The 27,467-nt window shown below is 42.5% G+C and overlaps 1 protein-coding gene across 1 annotated transcript in view; it reads left to right on the forward strand.

Moving 5' to 3' along the window:
• RGS8 (regulator of G protein signaling 8) overlaps nt 1-27,195 on the forward strand; it is a 366,769-nt gene extending 339,574 nt beyond the window's left edge. The window contains exons 4-5 of the mRNA XM_078659241.1: nt 9,676-9,842; nt 27,013-27,195. Of these exons, the coding sequence (XP_078515367.1) occupies nt 9,676-9,842; nt 27,013-27,195 (350 nt within the window). The remainder of the gene's footprint in view (nt 1-9,675; nt 9,843-27,012) is intronic.
• Nucleotides 27,196-27,467: the final 272 nt, after the last annotated feature.

Consider the following 27,467-nt stretch of genomic DNA (forward strand, 5'->3'; position numbering starts at 1 on the left):
CATACCGTTACTCTCCTCACTTGACCACTGGAAAATCCCCTTTTGAACTGTTCAAAGGAAGAGTTCCAAACACAATGTGGTGTCCAGGATGGATGAATTTGAAAAAGGGGTTTGTTGATAATCATGTTGGTGCTTGGAGAGAGAGAGAGATTGAAAAACAAACCTGTAGGAAAACTTACTTTGACAAAATTAAATGTGTTAAGTTTCATGAAGTAAAAGTGGGTGATCTTGTAAAAATAAAGACACCTGTGGGGAGAAGGTCCTGGTCAAAGTACACTAATGTCAGACCCGTCATTAAAGTTTTTGGTAATGCAATCAAAACACAAGATGGAAGGATTTGGAACAAAAGTCGTGTAGTGGTAGTCAAGTCCAAAAACATTGCTCATTCTGACTGTGATTCTAACTCTAATCTTTTAGGTACTATTAATCCTTCTCCGTCCTGTTCTAATTTCTCTGCCAATAATCGCGGGAGAAGTCAGAGATTACGTAGTGCTCCAATGTATATGAAGGATTACGTATAAACAATGTATATTGTTTCTTCTATATGTTTAGGTAAAATATAAGCAAGGTATATTTTCTTTCTTATGTTTAGTTTTTACATCTTCATTTAATTTAAAAAAAAAATTTTGTTCTTAAGTTTTTGTAAGGAAGGGAGATGTGTAATGGTGGCTTTAAATGCCTCTTTCTCTTTAAGGGTCTGACTTCCCTCCCTGGGATACTTCATGTACAAGAGTGTTCTCTGTTCTAAGAATGTCAATGTTATGAGATTCTAGGTCAGTTACGACCGGAGACTGTTGCTGGATGAGGCGAATAAAGCATACTGGACAACTACCCTGCATCACATGATTATTTCTTAATTGAAAACACTACAGGTGGCTCCATTGCACCCTCCTCCTCCACACATCCTCCAAAATCCCTAGTAGATAATACTATTCCCCTGTTGCTTCCACCTTTTCCATTGTGGTTAAAGTATTCGTTCACACACACTACAGTTACACCTTTCCCTTGACAGTGGCACTATTTCTCCCTTTCTTTAAACCCTATACACTTGCGCAAAATATCCAATAAGTTCAGATTTGTTTCACTCCTTACCCGCTGCTAGGCACTGTGATGATGATGCAATACGGTTATATGGTTAGTTTTCCCACACCTAAAACAATTAATATTCTTGTCATTCCTCTTTTAAAACTGACCAGCCCATGCAAATTACCAGCACTCACACTTCTTACATTCTCAGAACTATTACTCTCCTTACTCAAAGATTTCATCCGTCTCTATGACTGTTCTAAGACTTTGGCAGTACTGATAACATCATGTAAATTTGGATCACCCATTACCCACAACTGTTCCAGAACCTTTTTGCTCTTAACATGCATAATAATCTGGCCTCTAATCATTTTGTCAGTAAGGGGTCTGAAATTGAAATTCAGTGAGAGAGCTCATAATCCTGTGAGGAACTCAAAGGTTTCACACCTTCCTCTTGTACATGATTGTAGAATTTGAACCTGTTGAGCGTGACACTAGTTGTGGGCTTAAAACCATTCTCCATTCTGAGTAAAGCTTCTTCATAAACATTCCTGTCACCATGGCCCTCCATTTGTGGTAATGTTCTGAAGACCACCTGTCCCTCTGAACCTAAACAGTGTAAAAGCAAGTTCTTCCTATCTGCTGCCATGCTGTCTCCATCTATGGCTCTGAGATAGGTCATAAACTCCTCCTTCCATCTCACCCATTGAAAAGGTGGTTCTTTCTTACTTTGCAGAAACTTGGACAAAGGATCAAACTGCATATTGCAAACTGATGCAGGAGAAACAAATCAAAACACCCAAAAAATGTTCTTTACAAAGAGCCTGATTACGATATTGGAGGAGGGTATACTCCATCACAAACATGAAGGATATCCTGTCCTCCATATTATAAAGTTCCCTACGATATAATGGAATTGTAATACGGCGGACGGGATATCCATCATGTTTGTGATGGAGTATCCCATACTCTATGATTACAATCAGGCCCAAAGTTTTCCACAGATTTTGTTGGTATAATATGATAATTAAGTTAGCACAACATTGTAAGAGCGACATGTTGTAATGTTCCTTAAGCTGTGTTTTTATAATGCGGTATCAAAGTTAGCAAAATATTGTAGACATCCAAAGTAACAGCAACTGATGCCCAATGAGACCCGTGCAGCTTGCTGCACACTCCGTGAAATTGCGCTGTGAAGTGTGTTCGCACCACGGAGCTCAATTCTTAATGCACGTCTCCGGTGTAGATAAAAAACGGCCAGAATGCAAATGCAGCTGAGATGCATTAGCATGTATAAATGCCTGACGATGCATGTTTATGACACTTAAGATGCCTCTGTGATCACAACGCTTCTGTGACACCATGGCAACGCCATTGAAACACTCTGAAATGCAAGGTCACACATCAGTGTAAGGGCATATACGTTTCCATAGCAACGCCATCGTGCACACACAGCTGTAGAGTTCTCGGCACGTTATGGCTCATTCTGAGTACAGTTAATCCTACTGCCAGTTCCTTGCATGCAGTTCCTCAAGCTTTCTTGGCAGTTGAGAAATGCAGCAATACCATATGAAGTCAGAAATCTTCGAAGGAAGCACAGTAATTATCCTCTTGCAAAGTCCCATATGATGAACACGGTGATCAGTTGAAAATGTAGAAAATTGTCCCGGGGTCGAATGAAGAAAGTATTACTCCTGTGCTGCATGAAGTGTAGCAGATACATCTTCATAGTTCATTGCCATTTGTTAGGTGTCATCTTTGGGTTATATATAAAAGCTTCTTTATTGGTAGCAGCACAGTAGAACAGGACTGCACACAAACTAGTCGTCTGTAAACTTCTTTCCAGAGGGATTCTAGAATATCATTCTTGAGACAGCAGAATAAAAACAGTATTTAAAAGTAAACCGTATTACAGATAAGGACTATTTATTTGTAACATAGGCCCATATGTTCCTCCAGGTGCCGTGCAGGAGGAAATTTTGAAATTGGCACATGAGGGGCATCAAGGGATGTCTTCCATGAAAAGATTCATCAGGGATACATTTTGGTAGCCTGGCTTGGATAAAATGGAGGATTGGTGTGTGGGGGAGTATACTGTGTGTGTGCACAGTGACAAAGGGCCATATGTATCCATCCTTTTTCCCGTTTGCAAACTGGCAGATTCTCAGAATCGGGCCGTTTGCGAATTGGAAAAATTATTTTTGGATGTATCATTCCAAAAGGCCATCTCAAAATAGAGAATTGCAAAATTTGTGATTCTGTATTTTGCTAATGCAATTAAGGTATTGCAATTTGCAATTCTTTAAATGCAATTCTGGAAGCTCCAGTAATTTGCTATTTGGCCTTAAGAAATTGCAAATTACCACCAACTTCAAGTTGGTGGTAATTTGGATTTACTTTAAAAAATCCCTTTTTAGATTTTTTTTAAGTGCCATATGTCGCACATACATGCCCTTAGGGCATGTATGTGTGCAAAATGTGCGCACATGCATATTTCAGGGGTGCAACAGGGTGTCCTTTTGGCACCCTTGCAACCTTGAAATTGTATTCTCAATTTGCAATTCTCTAATTGGTAATCGCAAATTGAGAATGTCTTCCCTTTCATTCCTGTGGGCCTCCTAGGCCATAGGAATGAATGGGAAGGTATTCCTTATTTGCGAATCTCAATGTGCGATTCACAAATAAGTAATATGTAGGATTCGCAAACATTTTTGCAAATCCTACATACATTGCATTTTGCTATTCTCTAATTGCGATTAGCTAAAAATCGCAATTTGAGAATCGCAAAACTCTTTTTTTATACATATGGCCCACTATCCCCACCAAGGACGTATGGTCAGTCCTCAGGATTGAACTTACTCCCCGCACTTAGTTACGGAAGTGTGATGGATGTCTCCAATATATTTCTCCCAACCTGTCCACACCTCACCATGCATGCTCCAGACCACTCAAATTGCCGCTCTCCCTTAATTAGAGACTTCAAATCACTATCTAGTTAGCTCATTTATTTAGGAATATATAATACAATGGGAATTTGCCTAGCACAGTTAAGGTAAGTTCCAATTCTATTAAGGACACGGAGGCAAGGATTATGCTTATCTCTCTTCGCTTTACTATTATACAACTTCGCTGCTATGATAAACATAATCTGATGCCTCCGGTCCTGACATAGAATCCTGATGTCTCCATAAATGTTAATTTCTGTCAATCAACCAATAGTTTTTTTGGGGGTATTTCCCCTTAAAACATGCTACAATTTTTCAATCATGAAATTATTAAAATATAATAAATGGATAAAATACACACCATGTACCTCAAAGATTTCTGATCAAATTAACCAAAAGTCTTTGTAAAAACAGAGGCAGGACACATCGTCTTACATGACCCAATATACCCACTAACATATATACAACAATTAGACTTCTGCTTTAAGTTTGGTTATACACAATCATGATGACCAAGTCCACGTTAAGAATTTTGACATAGCAAAAACAATCTTTTCATAATGTCAGTTTTAGGAGCCTTGTTGCCTCCTAAATAGGTCCTACACCTATTGAGTAACACAGAGACATGATCCCTTTTTTCCAACGCCCACTATCGGTCATTTGTTCGCAGTGTGGTACTCTTGCATTGAAATCAATCAACCATTGGACACACCCATCCTCATCTAACTCAAGGCAAAGATAGTTCACTTATTTATACTTGAACACTTACTTCTTAATCCACAGAGTGTATTATTTCTGTTCAAATTTGCTTAATAACCTCTACCTCTCAATATGTTCCTTTCTGGCGCACACATATGCAACTACACTATCTCTTTAGCAACACATCACTGTACAAGAAAACTTTGATCAACACTAACATGAATCTCTGAAGGACTAAGGGGCATATTAACAAGGCGGCGATAAATACATTATCGCCGCTTTAGTGTCCATTTCGGACGCTAAGTGACGATAATTTTATCGCCATATCAACAAGGCCACTTAGTGTTGGTTTTCAACGCTTAGCGACCGGATTTTTTATCACCTAGCCTTGCATCGCTAATGAGATGCAAGGTAGGCGTGTGGTAGGCGTGTCTGGGAATACTTCAGGGAAATCTATTGCTAACGCGGCTTTGCGATATTAACAACGAGCCCCGTCAGCGTTAGCGTTGCAATTTATATCGCTAACGGGGGCTTAACTCAGGAATGTAATGTCTGCTAAATTCCTGACTTAGGCATACCTGTAATGGGGGGTGGAATATGTGGCTAAAACCACAGGCCCTGTCAACAAAGTTATCACCATTTTCAATGGAATATCGCTGGAAAACCAGCGATATTCCACTGAAAACGGCGATAATCCCCGCTATCGCAGGGATTTTTATCTCCATGGCGTTAAGCATTGTTAATGCAATGCTAACATGGAGATTATCGACAGCGATAGATTTCCTCACACTAACAGCGGTCAGCGATAATTATCGCTGCCGCTTGTTAATATGCCCCTAATACTGCTGGTAACAAAAACTACCATCCCTCTTAGCTGAAAACCCTCATTTGCTTGACTAAGGGTCAGTCTAAACATACATGGTTTTAGCAGGCATTAAGGGAAACAGATTTAGGGAGGCTCTTCAAAAAATAAAGAGTGGAGCCGCAACTGTAGTAACATCCTTCAAAGCTTTAGAAGTGTCCAATTTATAGAAGTGGAATATAAATTGCTGTTGAGATGGTATTGAGTGCCTTGTCAACTGATGCGGATGTACCTGAACTCAACAGATTTATGTTGGCGCTGTGAAACGCAACCTGGTCCTATCATATGCAAACAGTGGGAAGATGAGCCAATCCAGACATTCTGTAAAGAAATATTAAGCCACACAGATAAGGTAATAGGTAAGGCCATTCTTTTTAAGATGCAGGGGGACCAAGAACAAGCAGTAGAGCGTAGCAACAAGATCGTGAGGTCTCATCTTCCGGGGCCAGCTCGGACACTCATCATAACACTTTACTGTCAAAAAAGAGCTTCCTCCAGTGGGACTTTGGATACACAATGTTTGGCAAACACTGCCACTTGAGAAACTCTTTAATGCTATTTTTGGCACAGGCAATTTGTTTTACAAGATTTTAGCCCAATTGTAGTACTTCTTACACTCACTGCCAGTGGGCAGGAAACCCCCACTACACTAAGCAGCTGGATCTTGGCCCGTTAGATTCACCCTGAGGAGAAACCCCATTGTACATAAAGAAAGTATTGGTGAGAAGAGGATACCTAGCAATAGCTAATTGAGGAATAACGATGATGCAATTCTATGCCATATATAGAAATCTGAATTGAGGAGGATTGAGTGGGCAAGGGTAGGGTTTTAATGCAGTTACTTATCTTTTTATCTTTCTGTTTTGTTTAAGTATGTAAAATGATTATTGGAGCTTTTCATAAACATTTAATTTGTACCAAGCCCCAGGACATGCTGGTTATTGTAGAAACAATAAAGCTGTGCTATATAACATTAATTGGTAAAATTCGTAAAGCAAAATATTATCTCTAATACGAGAGCCTAATAAGCATTATTGTAGTGCATATCATCTATTTTGATAGTTTATTCGGCTAGATTACCAACACCAAAACCTTCGCCTACTCCAGTAATCTGTGAAATTCCTTATAACAAAGTACCTGCCTTTATGTTTTAGCATATGTAATAAGATCCCATCCATTGTCTTTGAGGCATGCTTTTCACAACAAGTAGGTCAGGCCCACTGGGTTTGTCATAACATTCATAATAAACATAAATAACCAACACCTGCCTATGGAAGTGCAGCAAACAGGCAAAGGTTATAAAATTGCAAATTTGAAGAGAAATGCAGCTTTCAAAACAGTATAAAATCACTCTCAGGAGAGCCTAGGAAGAATTATCTCAGTGAGCACCCTACCCCAACCCCTACACCCACTGGCCAAGGGTTTGTCAGACTGTGTAGCTAACATTAAAACCTTTACATACTATGATAATCTGTGAGAGTTCATGTAACAAACTACATTTACCTAGGCTTTAATATAGATTCATAATTATCCTCACCTAAAGGCATATCAACTTTAATATATGCTTTTCACAAGAGATTAGGCCTATTGCCATTATAATTGGCTTGCCGCCATAACCTACTCAATCCTGCTGCATTGAGAATATACTTTGCCACAAGCCAAAAAGTGCAATACATGCTGTCTTTTTGTGGGAGCACATAAATTCGGCCAAACCAAATCCTGTACTCAGGAGGACCAAAATGTGGGTGTAGCCCAAGCTCCTCTCTCAGTAGGACTCTGAAGGCTCTTTTTTTGTTGCTGATTACTTAAAGTCAGGTATTAGTTGGGTTGTCAAGCCATGTAGGTTAATTATTACCCTCCTCCTATCTGTGCTGCTTCCAGAAAAAAACACCATAAATTATCTTGTTATCTAAGACACTTTAATAACATTATGATGTTGTGCACATGTCCCTGAAATTCAAGCTCAGGCAGCTGGATAATTAAACAAAATTATCACGGCTTTGTGAAGGGCGCGCACTTTTTTTTCGGAACCACATAACTTCAAACCAATCAAAACATGTACTCCTGGCTCACTACATGCAGAAACCTCCTCTCCTGATAATTCCCATATAATTGTTTGTCAACAGCAGCGCTATCAAGCCAGACCATATAAACTGTCTCACCAAACCACATAACAGTCAAACAAAAAGCCAAAAACCAGCTTACTCACTAATCTTTCAGACCAGTCCTGGCACTGCCATGTTGCCCTACAGGCCAGTCTGGCCTTGCAGACTAGACACACACCGCAGTGCTCTTCGTATGGGAGAGCCTGTGTCCTGCACTTAGCAGCACATGCTAACTGGGTCAGAGTGCACAACTCTGGACACAATACAGGCAGATGCTTCCTAGGAGATCTCCCTGGAGTGGGAGTTCTGATCTTATGAAGATCCAGGGAGATTGTGGTGGGTTATGCAGCATTCGCTGCACATATAAGAATGGCTTGCACTGCTCATTGAAGCGGCTGCACCAGGGATAGTCAAATCACCCAGCATCCACAACACAATACAGAAAGACTAAGAGTGAAAGGCAAGTGCTTACCTGCTCTTCAGGTGGGTGGAACACATGGGCTTCAGGAAAGCCACATGGCACACAGTGGAGAACTGTACTGTAGTGTATGTACATTGCCTCTAAAACTACGGTACATCCATCTTGCCAGAGCTGAGCCATCCCTGGCAGTCAGCTGCAAACCAATGAGAGCCATTCGGGGGGATTGATGAACCCTAGCCTGCAGCAATCAAAGAGTATTCCTCTGTCTTACTATCTGGGTGGCATTTCTAGGATACCATGATCTTGTCACTCTCACCTGGTACTCAAGAAAGCTCATTGTGAATGCCTGGGTGGGGTATTCACCAGGGCCTGAACAGACAGGCCGGCGTGATGACCCAAGAGAAGTTTCAAGGACCTGCGAACCAGAGCTGCTTGGGAAGAATAAAAGCCCATTGTGCCCATTAGCAAACACTGGCACAAACTAACCACTGCTGGTTCGCAAGTAGTAGTTGTACCATGCAAAACTACTATCATATCTCTATGAACATAAAGTGTAGACCTTCTTCGGCTCTTACCTAACATTTCATCAATCGCAAGATGACATCATACCTTTAAGTGCAGTTCAGACTCTGTCAGGCCTTGCCATTGATTATTTTTTCATCCAAAATAACACTACAATCCCATGGTGAACTGTATGAATTTAACAAGAGGTTATCAATGCCTCGTTTTGTCTATATTATGCGCCTATGTTAAAGCCACGTGAGTAAGGGCCATACCATGGCTATGCTATAGGTCCATAATATATTCAGTTACTGCAAGGCATCATGAATTTTGATTGTGACCTACCTACCCTTTTCATACCCCTTAGCTCTGGTAGAGATTCCACTTTACAGCTCCCTGTCTTTCTACTGTTTATTACTGTAGTGTCTTTTGTTATGTGCTATTCAGATGAAAAGATATACTGACCATTTGCCTCCTGCTCTGCTAAATGTAATCCCTGTAAGAAAATAACTTCAAAAATTTCACCTGCAGTTGTAGCCTGGGGAAAAAATCTTGTATTGAAATGACATTTGAACTCTAATTTGATATTGCTGCATTTTCAGCCCTTTGCTCTGACTCCCTTCCTCCATCAGTGGTGTCTCATTGAAAGAACACTGTATCGCTGCTGGTACACCCAAGATTCCAACTTTGACTCTTAGGGTACTTAGGTTGCATCACTTGAGATATAACTTATGCCAATCTTGGTATCACGGGTACTATCATATATATTATGTTTAATAAACCAGTTTCTTGCTGATCTGTGGCTCTGCCTCATCTACTTTCCTGCAGATTTTAGTCCCCACTCTTCATATTTATGCACATATCAGACTCCATAACTCACCTTCCAGTAGAAGTCAGGGTCTAATTCTCATGCGGTAGTGGACTTATTGCTTAATCCACCATTTTTTACCTGAAAACACTTCTCATATTTTAAGCGCACTTTATTTCATCTTCTCACTTGTATTTCTTTTTTGATCTCCTAATTCCATTCAGATTCTTTTTTATCCTCTGCTTGCCTCCTCACACACCACTCAGCCACCTTCTGTTCTTAAGTGAACCTCCTTTTGCCATCTGCAGATGGACGAGTCGTTTTCCGAGCATTCCTCAAGACAGAGTTCAGTGATGAGAATCTTGAATTCTGGGTGGCCTGCGAGGACTTCAAGAAGATCCGTTCAACTTCTAAACTGGCCTCCAAGGCTAAGAAGATCTACCAGGAATTTATTGATGTGCAGGCTCCTCGAGAGGTAGGCTTATACATGCGAGAAGAGTATTAGAAGTGAGATGGAGAGAGATCATGAGCATAACATTTTTCTATTGATCGCTTTGTTTACCATTTCTCTTTGAGATTCTTCTACTAGTAAATTAACACTTTTAGAGGGGAAGGATGTTTCCCCGGGTATTGTGATAACTTACGTGTTGGATCAAGAATATCTCCTTCATGGCCCCCTATCTTGAGTTCCTGACTGCCGGTATCTGGTGATCTGATTTTTTGACAGGGGGGGTCACGCTGATATAGGGAGCGCACAGAAGCCTAAGCCTGTCCCTGACATTGAATAGGTTCTAGACCTGTCCTGTTACCTGGAGGGGCACACCAAGCTTACCCTCATTTGGTAACAGTGGATTACAGTCCCTGTCATCATTTTAATACATAGAGCAGTGGTGGCAGCATACCGTTTTTTAAAGAATTAATAGCGTGACCAGACCCTTTTATCTGAGTCACTGGAGTGGAGGCCTACTGGCCCACTCATGTAAAGTTTTTACCCAGTACTGGGCGCTCATATCCCGATTGCATGTTAGGCATGGAGGTGGGAACAGCTTACGTGGTACATGCTTAATATGTGTGAGTGAGGAAAGGAGGCCAGTGCAATCTATTTTAAATACACCTGGCTTGGCCTTCCTCAAGAGGGATGTGAGGGCTGTGCTTTTGAATCAGTGGAAGCGTATTGCTCACATTCGTGAAGCTGGAGGGAGGAGACCTAGATGATACCTAGACACTGAAGTAAGGGGGGAGGAGACAAGGTTCCTTTAGATATTTTATGGGACATTTTGATTTGCAAGGAGCTGTTGATTTGTCTTCCTGATAACTGCCATTTGGTGGGTGGCAGGGGTGAGGAGTCTGTAAACTATTGTGAAAGGTGACAACACTTTAGGTGAGGTCTGCCCTTTGTTTTTGACTGACTACTCCTGTTGGACCTAAGACAACCAGGTGCAGAGTTCCATGTGTTCCTTGATTGAGAAAACCTTGCTGTGGGGAGATTCACTCTACCCAAAGGCTATGGATTGGATAGTGCCCCTATTGGCATCTTCTCTCATGCCATGCACAACTGATAGCACGACCACTTCAGTGGAGTAGGCTGGCTGAAAATCTGCCTGATGGGGTCAAGGAAGTTAGTTTCCTCAAAGAAGGAGCAGAGGTATCTGGCAGCAAGTGCTTCTAACATCTTTACTAAATATGGTAACAATGATATGGGCTGGTCATTTTTCAAGGTGAGTGGGTCTTCACCGAGTTTCTTTTGGAACGTGACAACTGCATCCTCTTTCAAACTGCCAGGAACAGTGACTTGACTAAAGGACTGATTGAGGAGGGAGATTGCTAGGTCAGGAAAGTGCAAGAACATTTTTTTAAGACTCTCATAGGGCAAATATCGATAAGGGATCCAGACTTGACTTTTGTCGACAGGTCCATGAAGCAATCCTGGCTGAAAGCTGGAAATGCAGACAATGCGAATGGGTTTCAATCTTCAATGTTAGTTGCCTTGTAGGGGGAGGGGCTTGCAGGTATGCCATGTTTTTTTGTTTTAATCTTCTCAATAAAGAAAGAGTTGAGGGTTTTGAGAGGATAGGCTAGTGGTGGTCACCCTCTCAGGATTTGAAAGAAACAATGCTGAAGATTTTCTTTGAATTATTCACAGAATGTAATATTTTATTTGAGAACAAGGTGGGTTTGGCTTGCCTGATTAGTGTTTTATATTCTTTAAGATGTAGTGAATAGACTTTGTTATTGCCAGTTGCGAAGCTATTCAGTCATTTACGTTCAGTGTGTTCTATTTTAGCTGTTTTCAAATCTTCTTAGAACCCTTTGGATGCATCGTGATACCTAGCCTGTTTGGATCTCCTGAGAGGGACATGTATATTTCTAGCAACTGTTAGCCAGTTGGTGATTCTATCCTCATGTTGGTCTAAGTTGTCATTTGAGTTAGGTAGAATGATGGTTAGAGATTCACAAAAGGAGTTGAGATCTACTCGAGATCAATTTCTGGAAAGGATTCCGGGACATGGAGAGATTTTGATTTAGAGTGGCTGGGCTAATAAATGAGAATTTAATTAGGTAGTGGTCAGATCGTTTGTACGGATTAACAATTAGATTGGCCACGGATAGGTTAGTGGACCAAACCTGGTATATCGTGTAACCTTTATTGTGGGTGGATATGAACGCATGCTGTTCAAAGTTTAGGCTGTTGAGCAGCTCGGTTAGCTCTGTGGATGATTGCCCACCAGCGTCCTCATTTGCCCAGTAGTGGAGTTTGCCTATTAACAGAATCTTAGCATGATCAATGACTAAGAGAGACATGGACTCTGTGAGGAGTTGCGGGAATTGTCTAATGTGGCCAGGGGGTCTGTACATCAGAGCACATAACAGGGGAGAGGTTGGAGATTCGGGTTTAATCAGGAGGCAGTGGGGAGAACAAATGATGCAAGACTGGAGATCCTGAGATGTTTCTTACAGATGCTGCTCCTCCCCCTATTTTGCCTGTGGGTCTATTAGTTGGAGTAAGTAATAACCTTCTGGAAGAGCAGCTAGCATATCTGGAGAGGATTCTCCCGTTAATCAAGTTTCCGTTAAGAATAGGATATCCGGGGATTCAGAATCAATGGGTTCAATATGTAAATCTGATGTTTGACCGTAGATCTAGTGTTAAGATAAGTGACCGTGATCTGGTTAGTGTGAGGATTAAAGGAGGTAGAGTTCATGATTGGGCCTGCAGTGTGAGGCTCAGTCAGTTTGGTCAAAACAAAGGAAGGGATATTATTTGAGAGACCTAGGTTATGTAGCTTTGCCAGGGTAAATGGGTCTAGTTGATAGCTCACCGGGTGTAGGTGTTTCAGGTCATCAGAGGAATAGTAAAGTGGTTGGGCATAATGTATGGGCTCCGGCCTCTACCCGCTATGGACGGGTGTATTCGGGCTTGGCATTGGCAAGCCAGCATTGTGCCTGCTGCACGTGTCCGGTGTGCATCCATGCCACTGCTTACATTAAATTGGCTAAGGGCTCTAACAGGCTCCACCCCTTATTGTCCAGATTGGTTCCCCCGTGTCAAATTAGTGTATTTTGTAGCCCACAAACGTCTAGTTTTCCAACACAGTATTATGATAATGTGCTCAATTTAAAAGGTGCTTAGTTTTGTTTAAACTGCAACGAGGGCTTGTGCCTGCCTGAAGGACGAGCCGCCCAGTGGTGAGGTGATAGCACCTGACTTCTGAAACACTTGCTTGAAAAAGTGTGTACTTATCCTGGAGTGCCTAAAAGTCTATCTGTCAGCTGAGAGCTGGAAGGAGCTTGCCTACCTTGCAAGAGAAGCGACTTTTCAGGAAGGAACTAAGTGCGGCATGTTGTGTTCTAAGGTTGCAGGAAGGAGCAAAGTGCAGTATGTTGTGTTCTAGAGTTGTATTTCGCTCCTGTATTGGGGCATTCGTGTCCAACATTCCAGCATGAGTCTAGACTATTGAACAGAGACCAGGAGGAAGGTTGGACACACCGTTAGTACGGGGCTTGACCACATAAGAAGAATACACTTTGATTCAAGATGCAGCATAGTTAAATTTAATGTTGGTGTGATTTGTGGAGTCTTCTTATTCATTTTTTTCTGTCTCTTTATTTACAAAATGAGCGCATAAAATGCTCCTGTTCCACAGCCTTTTTATGATAAAAGATGAACCAAAGATGAAATGGGAACAATGGAGAAAGCATTTTAACAACCATTTGTCCAACAATTTTGATGAGGAAGACTTTTCTCTGGAAAAGCAAAAAAGATCCTTTTACATTTAGTTTAGTCTTGGTGGCCTCAAAGTTTACAATCACGTTGACAAAATAATCTAGATCGGGAGATGAGGCTGGTGTATTCACTAATCTCAATACCTATTTTTAACCCACTGTATGCACTGCAATTGGCTGCTATAATTTCTACCATAGAAAAGAGGGAGAAAAAGAAAAAATTGAGGATTACATTTCAGCTCTAAACAAATTGCCTCTTACATCTAGATTGAGCAATTTAAATGATGACCTGGTAGGGGATTGGGTCATCATGCATTCCATTGAGCCTAACCTTCAAGACCGATTAAGGGTTATGGGTGATGACACACTCAAAGAGGTGGTTGCAATTGTAGCTAATCAGAACTTATCTCTAGGTGACCAGCTGGACTAGTTCCATAGCGGTCGCTCCTCCACGCTCCCCACCTCGACCCCCTGGCTGACTGCTCCACTCCTCCTGCTGAACGTGCTCGCATTGCACACTGCCTGCCCCAGTGATTGCTCCTGACTCCCATTACCTGCCTCTGATATCGCGCTACAACATCGCCTGCCTTTCAAAAGCGCCTCGAAGCTCAGATAGCGCCTGGTATCGTTTGCTTGTATTTTTAGTGATTGTATTTTGCGCTGCATTGCTCTGTTTATTTCGATCTTCATTGTGGTGGTGTTTCCTTTCTTTTACCTCCCGTCCATTTTGATTGTTTGGTCACTTGTGGACCGTGTCTCCTCCCCGCTCCCCGCCTCCCAGCTGCCCCTCCCACCCACTGCTAGAGTTGCTCAATCCTCCCTACACGCCTCTGTGACCAGCTGGACTAGTTCCATAGCGGTCGCTCCTCCACGCTCCCCACCTCGACCCCCTGGCTGACTGCTCCACTCCTCCTGCTGAACGTGCTCGCATTGCACACTGCCTGCCCCAGTGATTGCTCCTGACTCCCATTACCTGCCTCTGATATCGCGCTACAACATCGCCTGCCTTTCAAAAGCGCCTCGAAGCTCAGATAGCGCCTGGTATTGTTTGCTTGTATTTTTAGTGATTGTATTTTGCGCTGCATTGCTCTGTTTATTTCGATCTTCATTGTGGTGGTGTTTCCTTTCTTTTACCTCCCGTCCATTTTGATTGTTTGGTCACTCGTGGACCGTGTCTCCTCCCCGCTCCCCGCCTCCCAGCTGCCCCTCCCACCCACTGCTAGAGTTGCTCAATCCTCCCTACGCGCCTCTGTGACCAGCTGGACTAGTTCCATAGCGGTCGCTCCTCCACGCTCCCCACCTCGACCCCCTGGCTGACTGCTCCACTCCTCCTGCTGAACGTGCTCGCATTGCACACTGCCTGCCCCAGTGATTGCTCCTGACTCCCATTACCTGCCTCTGATATCGCGCTACAACATCGCCTGCCTTTCAAAAGCGCCTCGAAGCTCAGATAGCGCCTGGTATCGTTTGCTTGTATTTTTAGTGATTGTATTTTGCGCTGCATTGCTCTGTTTATTTCGATCTTCATTGTGGTGGTGTTTCCTTTCTTTTACCTCCCGTCCATTTTGATTGTTTGGTCACTCGTGGACCGTGTCTCCTCCCCGCTCCCCGCCTCCCAGCTGCCCCTCCCATGCTCCGCCCCCTCCACTACCCACTTAAGACAGATGGACCTACGCGCAGCGTCCACGCGCTGCGGACACGCCGAAAGTGCGCCAAAGGTAAGCCCGTCTACGCCCGTCCGTGCCCGGACCGCGCCCAGCGCCCGTCCCCCTGCCCTATGCCGCTCCCAACCCCCCAGAGTAACTTATGATGCCGCTACTCTCCTCGCCCTCAACGCAGGATGCACCCCACTATGCTGCGTAGCTACCCCAGGACGTACCCACGGCCCATTCTCCTGCCTCTCCTGTAAGTTCAACTGCTTCAGGACCCTCACCAAACCCACTTCCTCCACACTCAGCTCCGAACCCAACGACTTGAAATGCATCCTACTGAACACCCGCTCGGTCCACAGACACGCAACCGAACTCTGGGACCTAATCGACACTGTGTCACCTGACATCGCCTTCCTCACTGAAACTTGGATGAACGCATCTTCTGCCCCCGACATCGCCATAGCCATACCGGACACTTACAAGATCATTCTAAAAGACCGCACCATTAAAAAAACTGGAGGAGGCATCGCCATCGTCCATAGAAACACCATCAAAATTACAACCAGCTCTGACGACATTCTTGCAACCGCCGAACACCTCCACTTTCAGATCCACACCGACCCCAGGACCACCCTCAGAGGAACCCTCATCTACAGGCCCCCAGCCACCCGATCTCAATTCAGCGACAACATCACAGACTTCGTCAGCCCGCACGCTCTCGCCTCCGAGAACTATATTCTTCTAGGAGACCTCAACTACCACCTTGACAACATTCTCGACAACAACACCACCACCCTCCTGGACAACATGTCCAATCTCGGACTCAAACAACTTGTCGACACCCCCACTCACACAGCCGGACACACGCTCGACCCTATCTTCACCTCCAGCAAGCACATCTCCTTCGATCACACTACAGCTCTCCACTGGACGGATCACAGCTGTGTTCACTTCAGCTACAAAACAACCCTGACCCACAACCGTCCACAACCCATTCCCCGAAGAAATTGGAACAAAATCACCACCAACCAACTCCTCGCATCCCTCAGCCAAAACACTCCCACCCTAACAACGGACCCAGACCAAGCGGCCACAAACCTCAGGCAATGGATTACACACAGTGCGGACGAACTAGCACCCCTGAAAAAACACCAGTTGAAATCATTCAGCAAAAAGGCTCCCTGGTTCAATGATGACCTTAAAAAATCCAAGAAGACTTGCCGCACCCTGGAGAAGAATTGGAGAAAAGAACCAACCTCAGACAACATGACCTCCCTCAAGACAGCCACCCGCAAACACCACCAACTGATTCGTTCCGCCAAGAAATCAGCATTTAAGGACCGTCTCGACAACAACTCTCATAACAGCAAGGAACTCTTCAATATCGTCAAAGAATTCACCAACCCTCCCGCAGCATCTAACGACATCACTAACTCCCAAGACCTCTGCAATGCGCTATCCTCCTTCTTCTACAACAAAATTGCCGACATCCACAACAGCTTCAAGAACACTCCCAATGACCAACTCACCCCACCCCCTTCTGATCCCACCCCTCCAACTAACTACCTCAATTCCTGGAACCCAATCACTATTGAAGATACCATTCGCCTCATGAACTCAATCCACTCTGGCTCACCTTCTGACCCCTGCCCCCACTACATCTTCAACAAAGCTGACTCCATCATCGCTCCCCAACTCCGAGATGTCATCAACTGCTCCTTCAACTCAGCCACCTTTCCAGAAATATGGAAACACGCCGAACTCAGCGCCCTTCTGAAAAAACCAACAGCAGACCCCTCAGAACTGAAAAACTACCGACCCATCTCCCTCCTCCCTTTCCCGGCCAAAGTCATCGAGAAAGCCGTCAACAGCCAACTCGCAGCCTTCCTTGAATCCAACAACTCCCTGGATCCCTCACAGAACGGCTTTCGAGCCAAACACAGCACCGAGACCGCCCTCATTGCGGCGACCGACGACATCCGAGCACTCCTGGACAACGGTGATACAGTGGCCCTCATTCTTCTCGACCTCTCCGCCGCCTTCGACACTGTCTGTCACAGCACCCTCATACAACGCCTCAACAACATCGGCATACAAGGAAAAGCCTTGGACTGGATCATCTCGTTCCTAGCCGGGAGAACACAGAGAGTCCGACTTCCCCCTTTCTACTCAGAGCCCACCGAAGTCATCTGCGGCGTACCTCAAGGCTCCTCACTCAGTCCCACCCTCTTCAATGTCTACATGAGTCCCCTCGCCCCCATCGCACGTCGACACAACCTCAACATCATCTCCTACGCCGACGACACCCAGCTGATACTTTCCCTCACCAAAGACCCCAACACCGCCAAGGACAACCTTCACGAAGGTATGAAAGAAGTAGCCGAATGGATGAAACAGAGCCGCCTAAAACTCAACTCAGACAAAACTGAGGTGCTCATCCTTGGATCCTCCCCCTCAGCGTGGGACGACTCTTGGTGGCCTTCCGCTTTGGGATCAGCGCCCACACCCACTGACCATGCACGTAACCTTGGCTTCATTCTAGACTCCTCTCTCTCAATGTCCAGACAAGTCAACGCCGTATCATCCTCCTGCTTCAACGTCCTTCGCATTCTCAAAAAGATCTTCCGCTGGATCCCCCTCGAAACAAGAAAGACTGTCACCCATGCACTGGTCACGAGTCGACTGGACTATGGCAACACTCTCTACGCCGGAATTACAACAAAATTGCAGAAAAAGCTCCAGCGCATCCAAAACGCATCAGCGAGACTCATATTAGACATCCCGCGCCAAGAGCACATCACCGGTCACTTAAAAAACCTCCACTGGCTTCCCGTCAACAAAAGAATTACTTTCCGCCTTCTTACCCACGCACACAAGGCCCTTTATAATCTAGGACCAGAATGCCTCAACTCCCGACTGTCCTTCTACTATCCCACCCGCCAACTAAGATCATCCATTCAAGCCCTCGCCGCAGTCCCGCGCATCCGAAAAACCACCATGGGCGGCAGATCCTTCTCCTTCCTGGCTGCCAAGACCTGGAACTCACTCCCCACCCACCTCCGCCTTACTCAGAATCACATCTCCTTCAGAAAAGAATTGAAAACTTGGCTATTCGATAAACAATGAACCCCTCCCTCTAGCGCCTTGAGACCCTCTGGGTGAGTAGTGCGCTTTATAAATGCCTGAACTTGAACTTGAACTTGGTGTGCGAAGTCTGTTATTGCTACCAACAAAGATGAAAGTGTAGGAGGAGTGGTAAATAAATCTGCTATTAAAAAGAAACCTGAAGGAAAACCCAAGCAAGACTCCAATAAAAATAAAGAGTTGAATTTCAGAAGTGCCGGTGGACGACGCAAGCAACATTTTAGAGGAGAACGACATATGGAAGATTAGAGAAGAAAATGCTGTTATTGTGCTAGTCCGAGCCAATTTGCTCATGATTAAAGATGTCCTGCATTGCACCAACATCAAGGGAATTTTTACAAAAGTATGTTGCAAATCTAAATTTGTAAAGTGGTTTGTAGAAGATTCTAATGAGGAGGAGTGTCTGCGCGATTTAGAAGAAGAAGATGTACAAGTTCTAAATGTACATGAAGATGTTTTAGAAATGGAGGGACGACGTAAAAAGAAACCATTATGTGAGATTGTAGCAGGAGGCTTGTGAGTCAAACATGTGGCAGATTCTGATTCTCCATATAGCAATGTCAACAAACAAGTATGAAATTAACTATTTGTAAGTAAATTGGGTACTGAATCATCGCAACCTGACCTCAAACCCTTTCACTGGGGAAGTCATAACATTGTTGGGGTTTTATGATTTAAAATTTGAATTTAAAGGGAGACATGCAAATTGTAAAATGTATGTGTCCAGGCATGGTCCTTCTATCCTTGGATGGTGGGATCAAGGCAAATTATGGATCCCAACATTCTGGATCCAGTGGTGGTTGTGGAATATGAATCTGACCTTTCAGATACATTTGTCAGAGAATTTCCTAAACTATTTGTTGGTAACATAGGAGAGTTTAAAGGGTTTGCACATAAAATTATATTAAAGCAAGTACCCATGCTGTACCCAAAATACAAAAGTCCCACAATATTCCGGTGGGGATTAGGGAAGAGGTCATTACATAATTGAACAGGTTGGAAAGTAGTGGCATGATTAAACAAGTTGATTCTTCTGACTGGGTCACACCCCTGGCTGTAGACAGGAAATTGATGGCATGTTGACCTCAGAGACCTCAATAGGAACATACTTGTTGATCAATTTCCTCTTCCACGTCTAAATGAATTATTGTCTTTAAGAAGAAGCATGAGCTGGTTTTCGACAATCGACCTAACATCATCATACCAAAATGTATCATTACACCCAGATAGTAAACACCTGATGGCTTTTATAAATCATATAGGGTGTTCTGAGTTTAGAAGGGTCCTTTTGGCTTAGCTTTGGCAGATATTTCAGCATTTAATATACAAATTATTGTGTAATGTATCTAACGTGACTGTCTTCCAGGATTACATTTTAATAATGGGAGAAAACAGAGAAGAATATGATAAGACATTAAGGAAAGTATTGGGAATGTTGGAAGATCATGGGTTGACAGTAGAAGCAGCTAAATGTACATTAGGGGAAAGGAAGGTCACGTACTTGGGTTGCAAAATCAGTTGTGATGCCATTCCACCTAAAGTGTATCAAAAAAGGCACACCACCCAGTAATAAAGAAGGAATGCAAGCTTTTATAGGATTAGCTGAATTTTAGTCTAAATTCAGGCAAACTTTCTCATGCAAAATGTAACCTATCAGACGGTTATTGAAAAACAGGAATTATTTTTGTATGGTTCCCATACTGCCGAACAGTGTTTGAGGATATCAAAGAGGACATTAGTGAGGCACTTTTTCTTCATGGTCATGATACTAATTGTAAGGAAAATATCATAACTACTGATGCCAGTGGAGAAGGGATTTGAGCAGTGTTGTTCCAGATTGATGCAGTAGGTAAAGAACAGGTGGTGGCATTTGCTTCGAGAGTATTAACACCCCGAGAGGAAAAGTACTCTGTTATAGAAAGAGAAACTCTGGGGTGTTTTGGGGGTCTACACCATTGTTGGCAATTTGTTTGGGGTGTAAAAGTACTTCTTCGAACTGATCGCAAAGCACAATGCAAATACTTACAACACAGGGACTCATCAATGTCTCCCCAAGGACTGCAAGGTAATCTATACCTCTTTTAGGTTTCCGTTATGAAGTACAATATTTGCCAGGAGTGCAAAACAAATGTGCTGATTCTTTGAGTAGAGTTTCTTTGCCTTGTTAGTGAAACTTCTGATGAGTAGAACGATTGCTGGGTGGCAGTATAAGGGACCAAGGATCTAACAGGAGTGAATAATGAAGCATGGTTAAATGAGACTAAATCTGATGTTATTTTGAGCAGAATAATGGATATGATCATGGAATGATAGCAGGAGAAAAGAACAGTTGGGAAGTTAGCTACATTTTGGAAAGTAAGGAATGAATTATCTGTTGAAAATGATCTGCTATTCAGGAGTGGACATTTGGTGCCACCAATTTCCTTACGTGAAAGGGTCATAAATTGGTGTCCTGAAGGCCATATAGGCATAGTTAAAACTGATAGTAGAGTGAAACATTTATGCTGGTGGCCAGGGATGGACTAAGTTGTAGAAAAACGTGTGAGACATTACTCAAAGTGTGTCAACTCAGATAAAAAACAAGTAAATTTAAAACCTTTTGACATCCTATTGAAGCACCAGAGACACCATGGGAAAAAATAGGACGGACAATTACAGGATTCTGTAGGAAGGCCTAAATATGCCATTGTCGTAGTAGACCTTTTCACCAAATAGCCAGAGTTAATGATTGTGGATGTAGCAGACTCTAGAGTGGTCATAGAATTCTTAGGAGACATTTTTCATAGCGAGGTTTACCCAAAACCTTTATCAGTGACAATGGTGGTCAATTCGTGTCAGATAAGTTCAAGAAATATGCTAAGAATTTTGGTATTTCTCACAAAACCAATCCATTACAATCCTGAGGGTAATGGTTGTGTTGAACGTTTTAATAGCGTGATCAAAGGAATCATGGAAATGTCCAATAGTACAGCTCTGTGTAGACGAGTTGGTGAGAGTAAAAAAAAGAAGGCTGGTAACAAAAGGAGAAAGCAGATTTTCTGATCTTTTGTAAGTAAAATAAGTTTTGTGCAACGCTCCCTTACTAAGTGATGGTGAAGTTTGGCATGCCATTAGAAAGGTTTTATGCAATGGTAAAGCCAACAACAGGAAGTCTAAGTACAGATGTACACCGGTTAGTAGTAAGTTTGATTGGTTAAATGAAGAGGTGGAAAGTGAAGAGAAGCAAATTGACAGTGGGATTGTTAACAGTGAATCATCTAAAAATAGAGTTTTGCTAGGTGAACCTAATATTAAGACTAGAGTTACTCCGTCTTCCATCATTAAAATAACAACAAAGATATGTTCACTAGCTCAGGAAGGAGAATTGTTAAACCTTCCTATTTGCATGATTTTTTTAAATAGAATTGTAATGACTCTCTATATTATTTATTGTATCATTATCATTAATCCCACTCCTTCTAGGTTTTTTATTTTATTTCCTATTGCACTAAGTGGTGGAATTGTATGTTTTATTATATTATTTTATTCCAATGTTTATCCTTATTCCTATTTTGTTTATGTAATTCTCAAATTACTGCTCTACGTTCTCTGTTGATACTAGAAATTAACTTTTTATTTATTTTATAGGGAGGGGATGTGTTGTGCTCTAACGTTGTATTGCACTCCTGTATTAGCGCGTTTGTGTCCAGCATTCCAGCAGGAGTCTTGACGGTTGAACAGACACCGAGAGGAAAGTTGGACACACTGCTAGTACGGGGCTTGACCACATAAGAAGAATAAACTTGGATTCAAGGTACCTGGAAGTGCGTCAGTGTCATCTTTCGGATTCTACACAACACATCCCCTGTGTCTGTGGGACACCTTGAAGAGGGGAGGATTTGGGCATAAAAGAGGATCCCCAAGGCTCTCCTGACTGTTCTAGCTTGGAACCTCAAATACGTGACAACTTGTTTGTTGATGCCCAGTCAAGACTCTAATTGTATGTTGCTATTTGGCCCATGCAATGCTGCAACTGCTGGAGCTGTGATCAGCTCCTGTAGAGTGGCAGCTGCTGGTATATTAAACTCATGCTGGGCTGAAACTGATGAAGTTGCAATGGCCCGTGAGCGAGCTCCTACTGCTGAAAGTGTGATGGCTCCATGTCGGGCGGCAACAACCAAGGTGGTGGCAGGTGTTAAATTGCCTAAAAATAACAGTTAAAAAAACAGAAGGATAAAAAATTGGTTTACTAACGATTGTTGAAACTTGAAACTTAGGGTAAGAAAATTGGAAAGACAGTTAAAAAAAACAGAAAAGGAGATAATGGAGAGCCTTCGAGTGGCGAAATTGGAATATAAAAATAAAATGAGAGAAAGGAAACTAGAATATAAATCCAAAAATTGGCAAACAATGTTAGAAGTGATAAATACAAATAATATAAGGTCGTTCTGGCAATTGGTAAGAAAGGGCAAGGTGCAAGGGGAAATGCAATGCTTGGTGGGTGAAGATGATTGGGTAACTCATCTGAGCAACCTATACAGGGGTAAATATTTGAGGAACACCCTGAAAGTAAAACCTGAGGAGCTAGAACAACTAAAGCAGCACTTTTCCTTTCAGAATATAAAAAAAATAATTCAATCTTTAAAGTTAACTAAAGCTGCAGGGCCAGACAATCTTCCAGCCATTATTTTTAAAAATAACACAGATTGGTGGGCCAGCTTACTAAAAACAACTTTCCAACAAATTTATGCGGTGGGGTCTTTCCCAGAAAGTTGGAAGGGAGCAATTATAAGACCAATCTATAAAAAGGATGATGCTATGTTGCCCCAGAACTATCGCCTCATAAGTTTACTGGATGTGGGGGAGAAGGTCTTCTCCAAATATTGCTAGGGGTAGTGAAAGCCTGGGCAGAACAACATGACCTGATACCCATAGAACAAGGAGGATTTAAAGAAGAGCACTCGACCGTTGACCACTGCCTTAGTTTATGGGCATTGGCAAGAAAGACAATAGAAGTGCGTGGGAGCTTGTTCTGCTGTTTTGTTGATTTCCGAGCCGCATTTGATTTGGTAGATCGTAAAATATTGTGGAATTTGTGATAAAGCTTGGAATCAACAAAGCAGTTCTTTCATTAATCCAGGATATGCACTCTAAGAATTGGTCTAGAGTAATCCTGGATGATCTTGGGACATTATCTAAGAAGATTCCGATAATGAACGGCCTGAGACAGGGCTGCGTTTTAGGCCCTTTGTTATTTTCCCTGTTTTTATCTGACCTACCAACCACATTGAGTAAAGCGGAAGGTTTAAGCCATAAGATGGGGGGAACCCATATTTCATGTCTGCTATACGCGAATGATTTAGTGATAACAGACATGACTGAGTTAGGCTTACAAAAGAATTTGGATACCTTTTTCGAATACTGCAACAAGAAAAGCCTCACGGTTAATCTGGAAAAGACCAAAATAATGGTATTTGGTAAAAGAAAAAGTTCCTTCTACTGGAGACTGGGGGAGGTCAAAATTGGAATAGTAGATAAATACAAATATTTGGGCATGTGGTTTGATAGTAGATTAAATTGGAAAGACCACATACAGTCCTTAAAAGCGAGGTTCCTTTCCACGGTCTGGGGCCTCAAACATTTTAAACAGAAGTATGGAGGCCCTTCACTGCGACCAATACTCTTGGCTTTTACTGCATCGGTCCAACCACAATTTTTATATGGTGTTGAGGTTTTATTCATGGGGGGTAAATCAGATTGGAATCAAGAAGAGGGAAAATGTGTGAAGCAACTTCTTGACCTCCCATCTTCAACTATGTTACAAGCTGTGCGAGTAGAATGTCATCTCACAGCCTGGAACTATCGGGGCATGCAAGCAACGTTTAATTTTTGGAATAGACTGAAGGGAGAAGGCCCCCACAAAATAGCATATCTTTGCAAGAAAGAAATAGAGACCAGTGACTTTACCTGGGCGGTTCAAGCAAGGAATAAACTAGATAAGTTATGTGTTAAACTTACTCTAGAGCAAGACCACTGGAAATCAATGTAGCAGATCTCTAAGTGAGAGTTACGGGCCATAGTTGATGTGAAGTCACGAGAAGAAGACCTATGCTACTTGAAGAGTAAATCTTCAGTTCCGTTTCTGATAAATGGATGGGTCAATGACGATATTTTCCCCTAAATAGAAGCTATGCCTAATCCAAAGCTTAGAAATGCAATATTGAAATTTAGAGTCGGTATGAACCCAAGTAACATTAATGGGAAGATAAGATCACTTATGTCAAATGACCAAGGACTGTGCTCTTGTGGCCTACAAGTAAAATGCAGTAGCGAACATATTTTGCTTGATTGTTTGCGCTTTTTAAAAGAAAGGAATATATTTTTTAAACCTATTTTTATTGTTCATAAAAGTTTTAGTAGAAACCGAGCACTTAGTTTAATGATAAATATGAGATTTTAGACGTGGCATGTGCAATAGGAAGATTCTTAATTGCTATACAGGAATCAATGAATGAAATGGCATAAGTTGAAAAGAACATATGGTGAAAATTCAATCTTACCTATGATCGGGGGACTATGCAAGATTTTGTACAAATGTATAGCTAAGGTTTAACGCAAACCCTTGCTGCTTTGGTTATGATTTAAAAGCCCTCATATAGGAGCCTTTTATGACATATCTTAGTAGGTCTTCATCGTGTAGTAGAACGTTTTATGGGAAAACTGTTGGGTTAAATTATGTTTTAAATGTTTGTAAAGTGCAAATTTTTATGGTCAAATACGCCAAATAAAAATATTCAAATGATGATAACCAAGGTGGTGACTGGCCTGTGCAGGATTACATCAGCTGAATTCTTAACATACCAAGTGTCATAAGGCCTGGAACCAATTCATGAATCCACTGACCCATTGGCCCACAAACCATTATTTTCTGCCATTAATCATAAGCATTTTGAGATAAATAAGTGTATAAAGTAGTCCCCCTACGAGGATAATAGTTTCATCAAGTAACTATAATACTTACTTGACCTTTACTGTGTACCTTCCCAAATGTATCTGATGTGTTTTTTTTATAGAATCAATAAAGATATGTTTGAAAACCAATGGTAAGCAGTTTAATAATGTTTTTAGTCAGACGCTGATTGCTAGTTGAGGACGGAGCACATGTGAACATGGACAGTCACTGTTCGCTTTAAAAGACACTCAGGCCTGAACTAGCAATCAACTTCTGACTGAAAACAATTTGAATTGCTTAGGATTTTCTTGAAAATCAAATGCACACTTAGAGATCCTGTATTCTAAGTGCTCAGTGATCCATGCATGAGTACACAAGTTGACTGCCTAAAAAAGCATGTCCAGGCTGAATGATCTTCCATCAACTCCTTTACAAGGGCATGCACTAACAGACTTCCAAGCACCTACGGTTCTTTTATTGGAAAGGGAGCATGCCTGCAGTTTTCAGTAGAGCTGAAATATTCTCCACTTCCCAGGAGGCAGCATGTACTCAGGCATAATAAGCACATGGTTTTGTAGGTTCTTTGCAATCACTGTCTTTGTCACCTTTTGACACAAAGACCCTGCCTGGTCTACATAGCTTTAGCCACCCCAATCTCAATTGCTGCCCTGTGGCTGTCCAAGGCCATTATCAATCCACTTACTACTTCTGTATCACTACCTTTGCTGAGGGCTCTGACAATTTGAAAGGTCAACGTTCTTTAGACCAGTTTCTTCCTTTTGAGATCAGTACCCTAACTTCCCACCCTCCAGCATTAGTGGCTCAATATATCATGAGTAGATGCACCAACAAGGAGTGGTTTTTCACTATATGATGCTAGACATTGTGAACTGAAGTTTTGTCCCCCAACCAGTGATATGTTTCACTAAGTGTGGATATGGGATTAGCAGGCTCAGCCTGGTTTCTAACGAGTGTACACTGCCAATCATATGTGCATTAGTATTGCCCCATTCACAAAATCACCACCACCCAATTTGGAAATTACAGACAATGAATTGACTGGTAACGGTGCTTCAGTCGCAGTTCCTGCATCGTATGTCTAGAATGGACAAAAGACAGGGAAAAATTGTATGAACGTGTACTATGATAAGCCTAAATGTGGAAATGGTTTCCAGGATCCAGGAAATAGGAAATGATCCATTCCTTACTGCTCAGCTCCAAAGCTGCTGTCACACTAAACCCCCACATTAAGACCATGACAATGTTTGAAATGAAAATTTAACCCACTATGAGTATTCAAGTGCAGAGTTCCCTAACATGTTTACCTCTTTGAGTAGGTGAGTTGTATGGCTGGGTATGTCTTTGTGTACCTGTAGTACTTCTATTTCAAGAGGAATGTTTTGAATGAGCAAATTGGTGGCAACAGGAGGATAGAGAGCTTTAGATGTTTGCCTAAGGGCTGCCTTAGAGACTATGACAAAATTGCTATTGACGTACTTTGCGATGGAGCACTAGCCACCTGGTTCCTATCATTTCCTACTGGGTTCTTGCTCTCAGATTGCCTGATCTAATTGTGTTATTCTAGATTTTCACTGTGTTGCATGTACAACTATGTGGATATAAGTGAACATTCTATTCTTTGTTTGGCTTATTGCTTGTTTTCTGACTTAAGCCCACTCTCTTTTCTGCTGCAGGTAAATATTGACTTCCAGACCCGGGAGCTGACGAAGAGCAACTTGTATGAGCCAACAACTGCCTGCTTTGACCAGGCCCAAGCGCGAGTGCGCAGTCTGATGGAGAAGGACTCCTACCCAAGGTTCATCCGTTCCAAGATATACAACGATGTGCTGAGCCACACTCAGAGGAGGCCTAGTTAAAGCAAATGCCCAGACTCAGAAACCAAGGTCAGATGGCCCAACTGAGTGTGCTGCACTCAATGGAGAAAATGAAAGAAGGACAACTGCCGACGGTTTCATATTTTCTTGTGGTTTTGTGTCAAACAGATCTAGCCTTCCTTTTTGTGATGAACCATTGAAGGCAATGCTTCAGGTATAGCGAAATTGTGCATAAGAAGGGTTGTTAGTTATAATTCCCCCGACATACCAAGCATTGCACAGCAGTAGGAAAAGAACGTGGGAAGAACAACCAA

The sequence above is a fragment of the Lissotriton helveticus genome, chromosome 1_1 (genome assembly GCF_964261635.1).
Source record: "Lissotriton helveticus chromosome 1_1, aLisHel1.1, whole genome shotgun sequence".
Classification (NCBI taxonomy): Eukaryota; Metazoa; Chordata; class Amphibia; order Caudata; family Salamandridae; genus Lissotriton; species Lissotriton helveticus.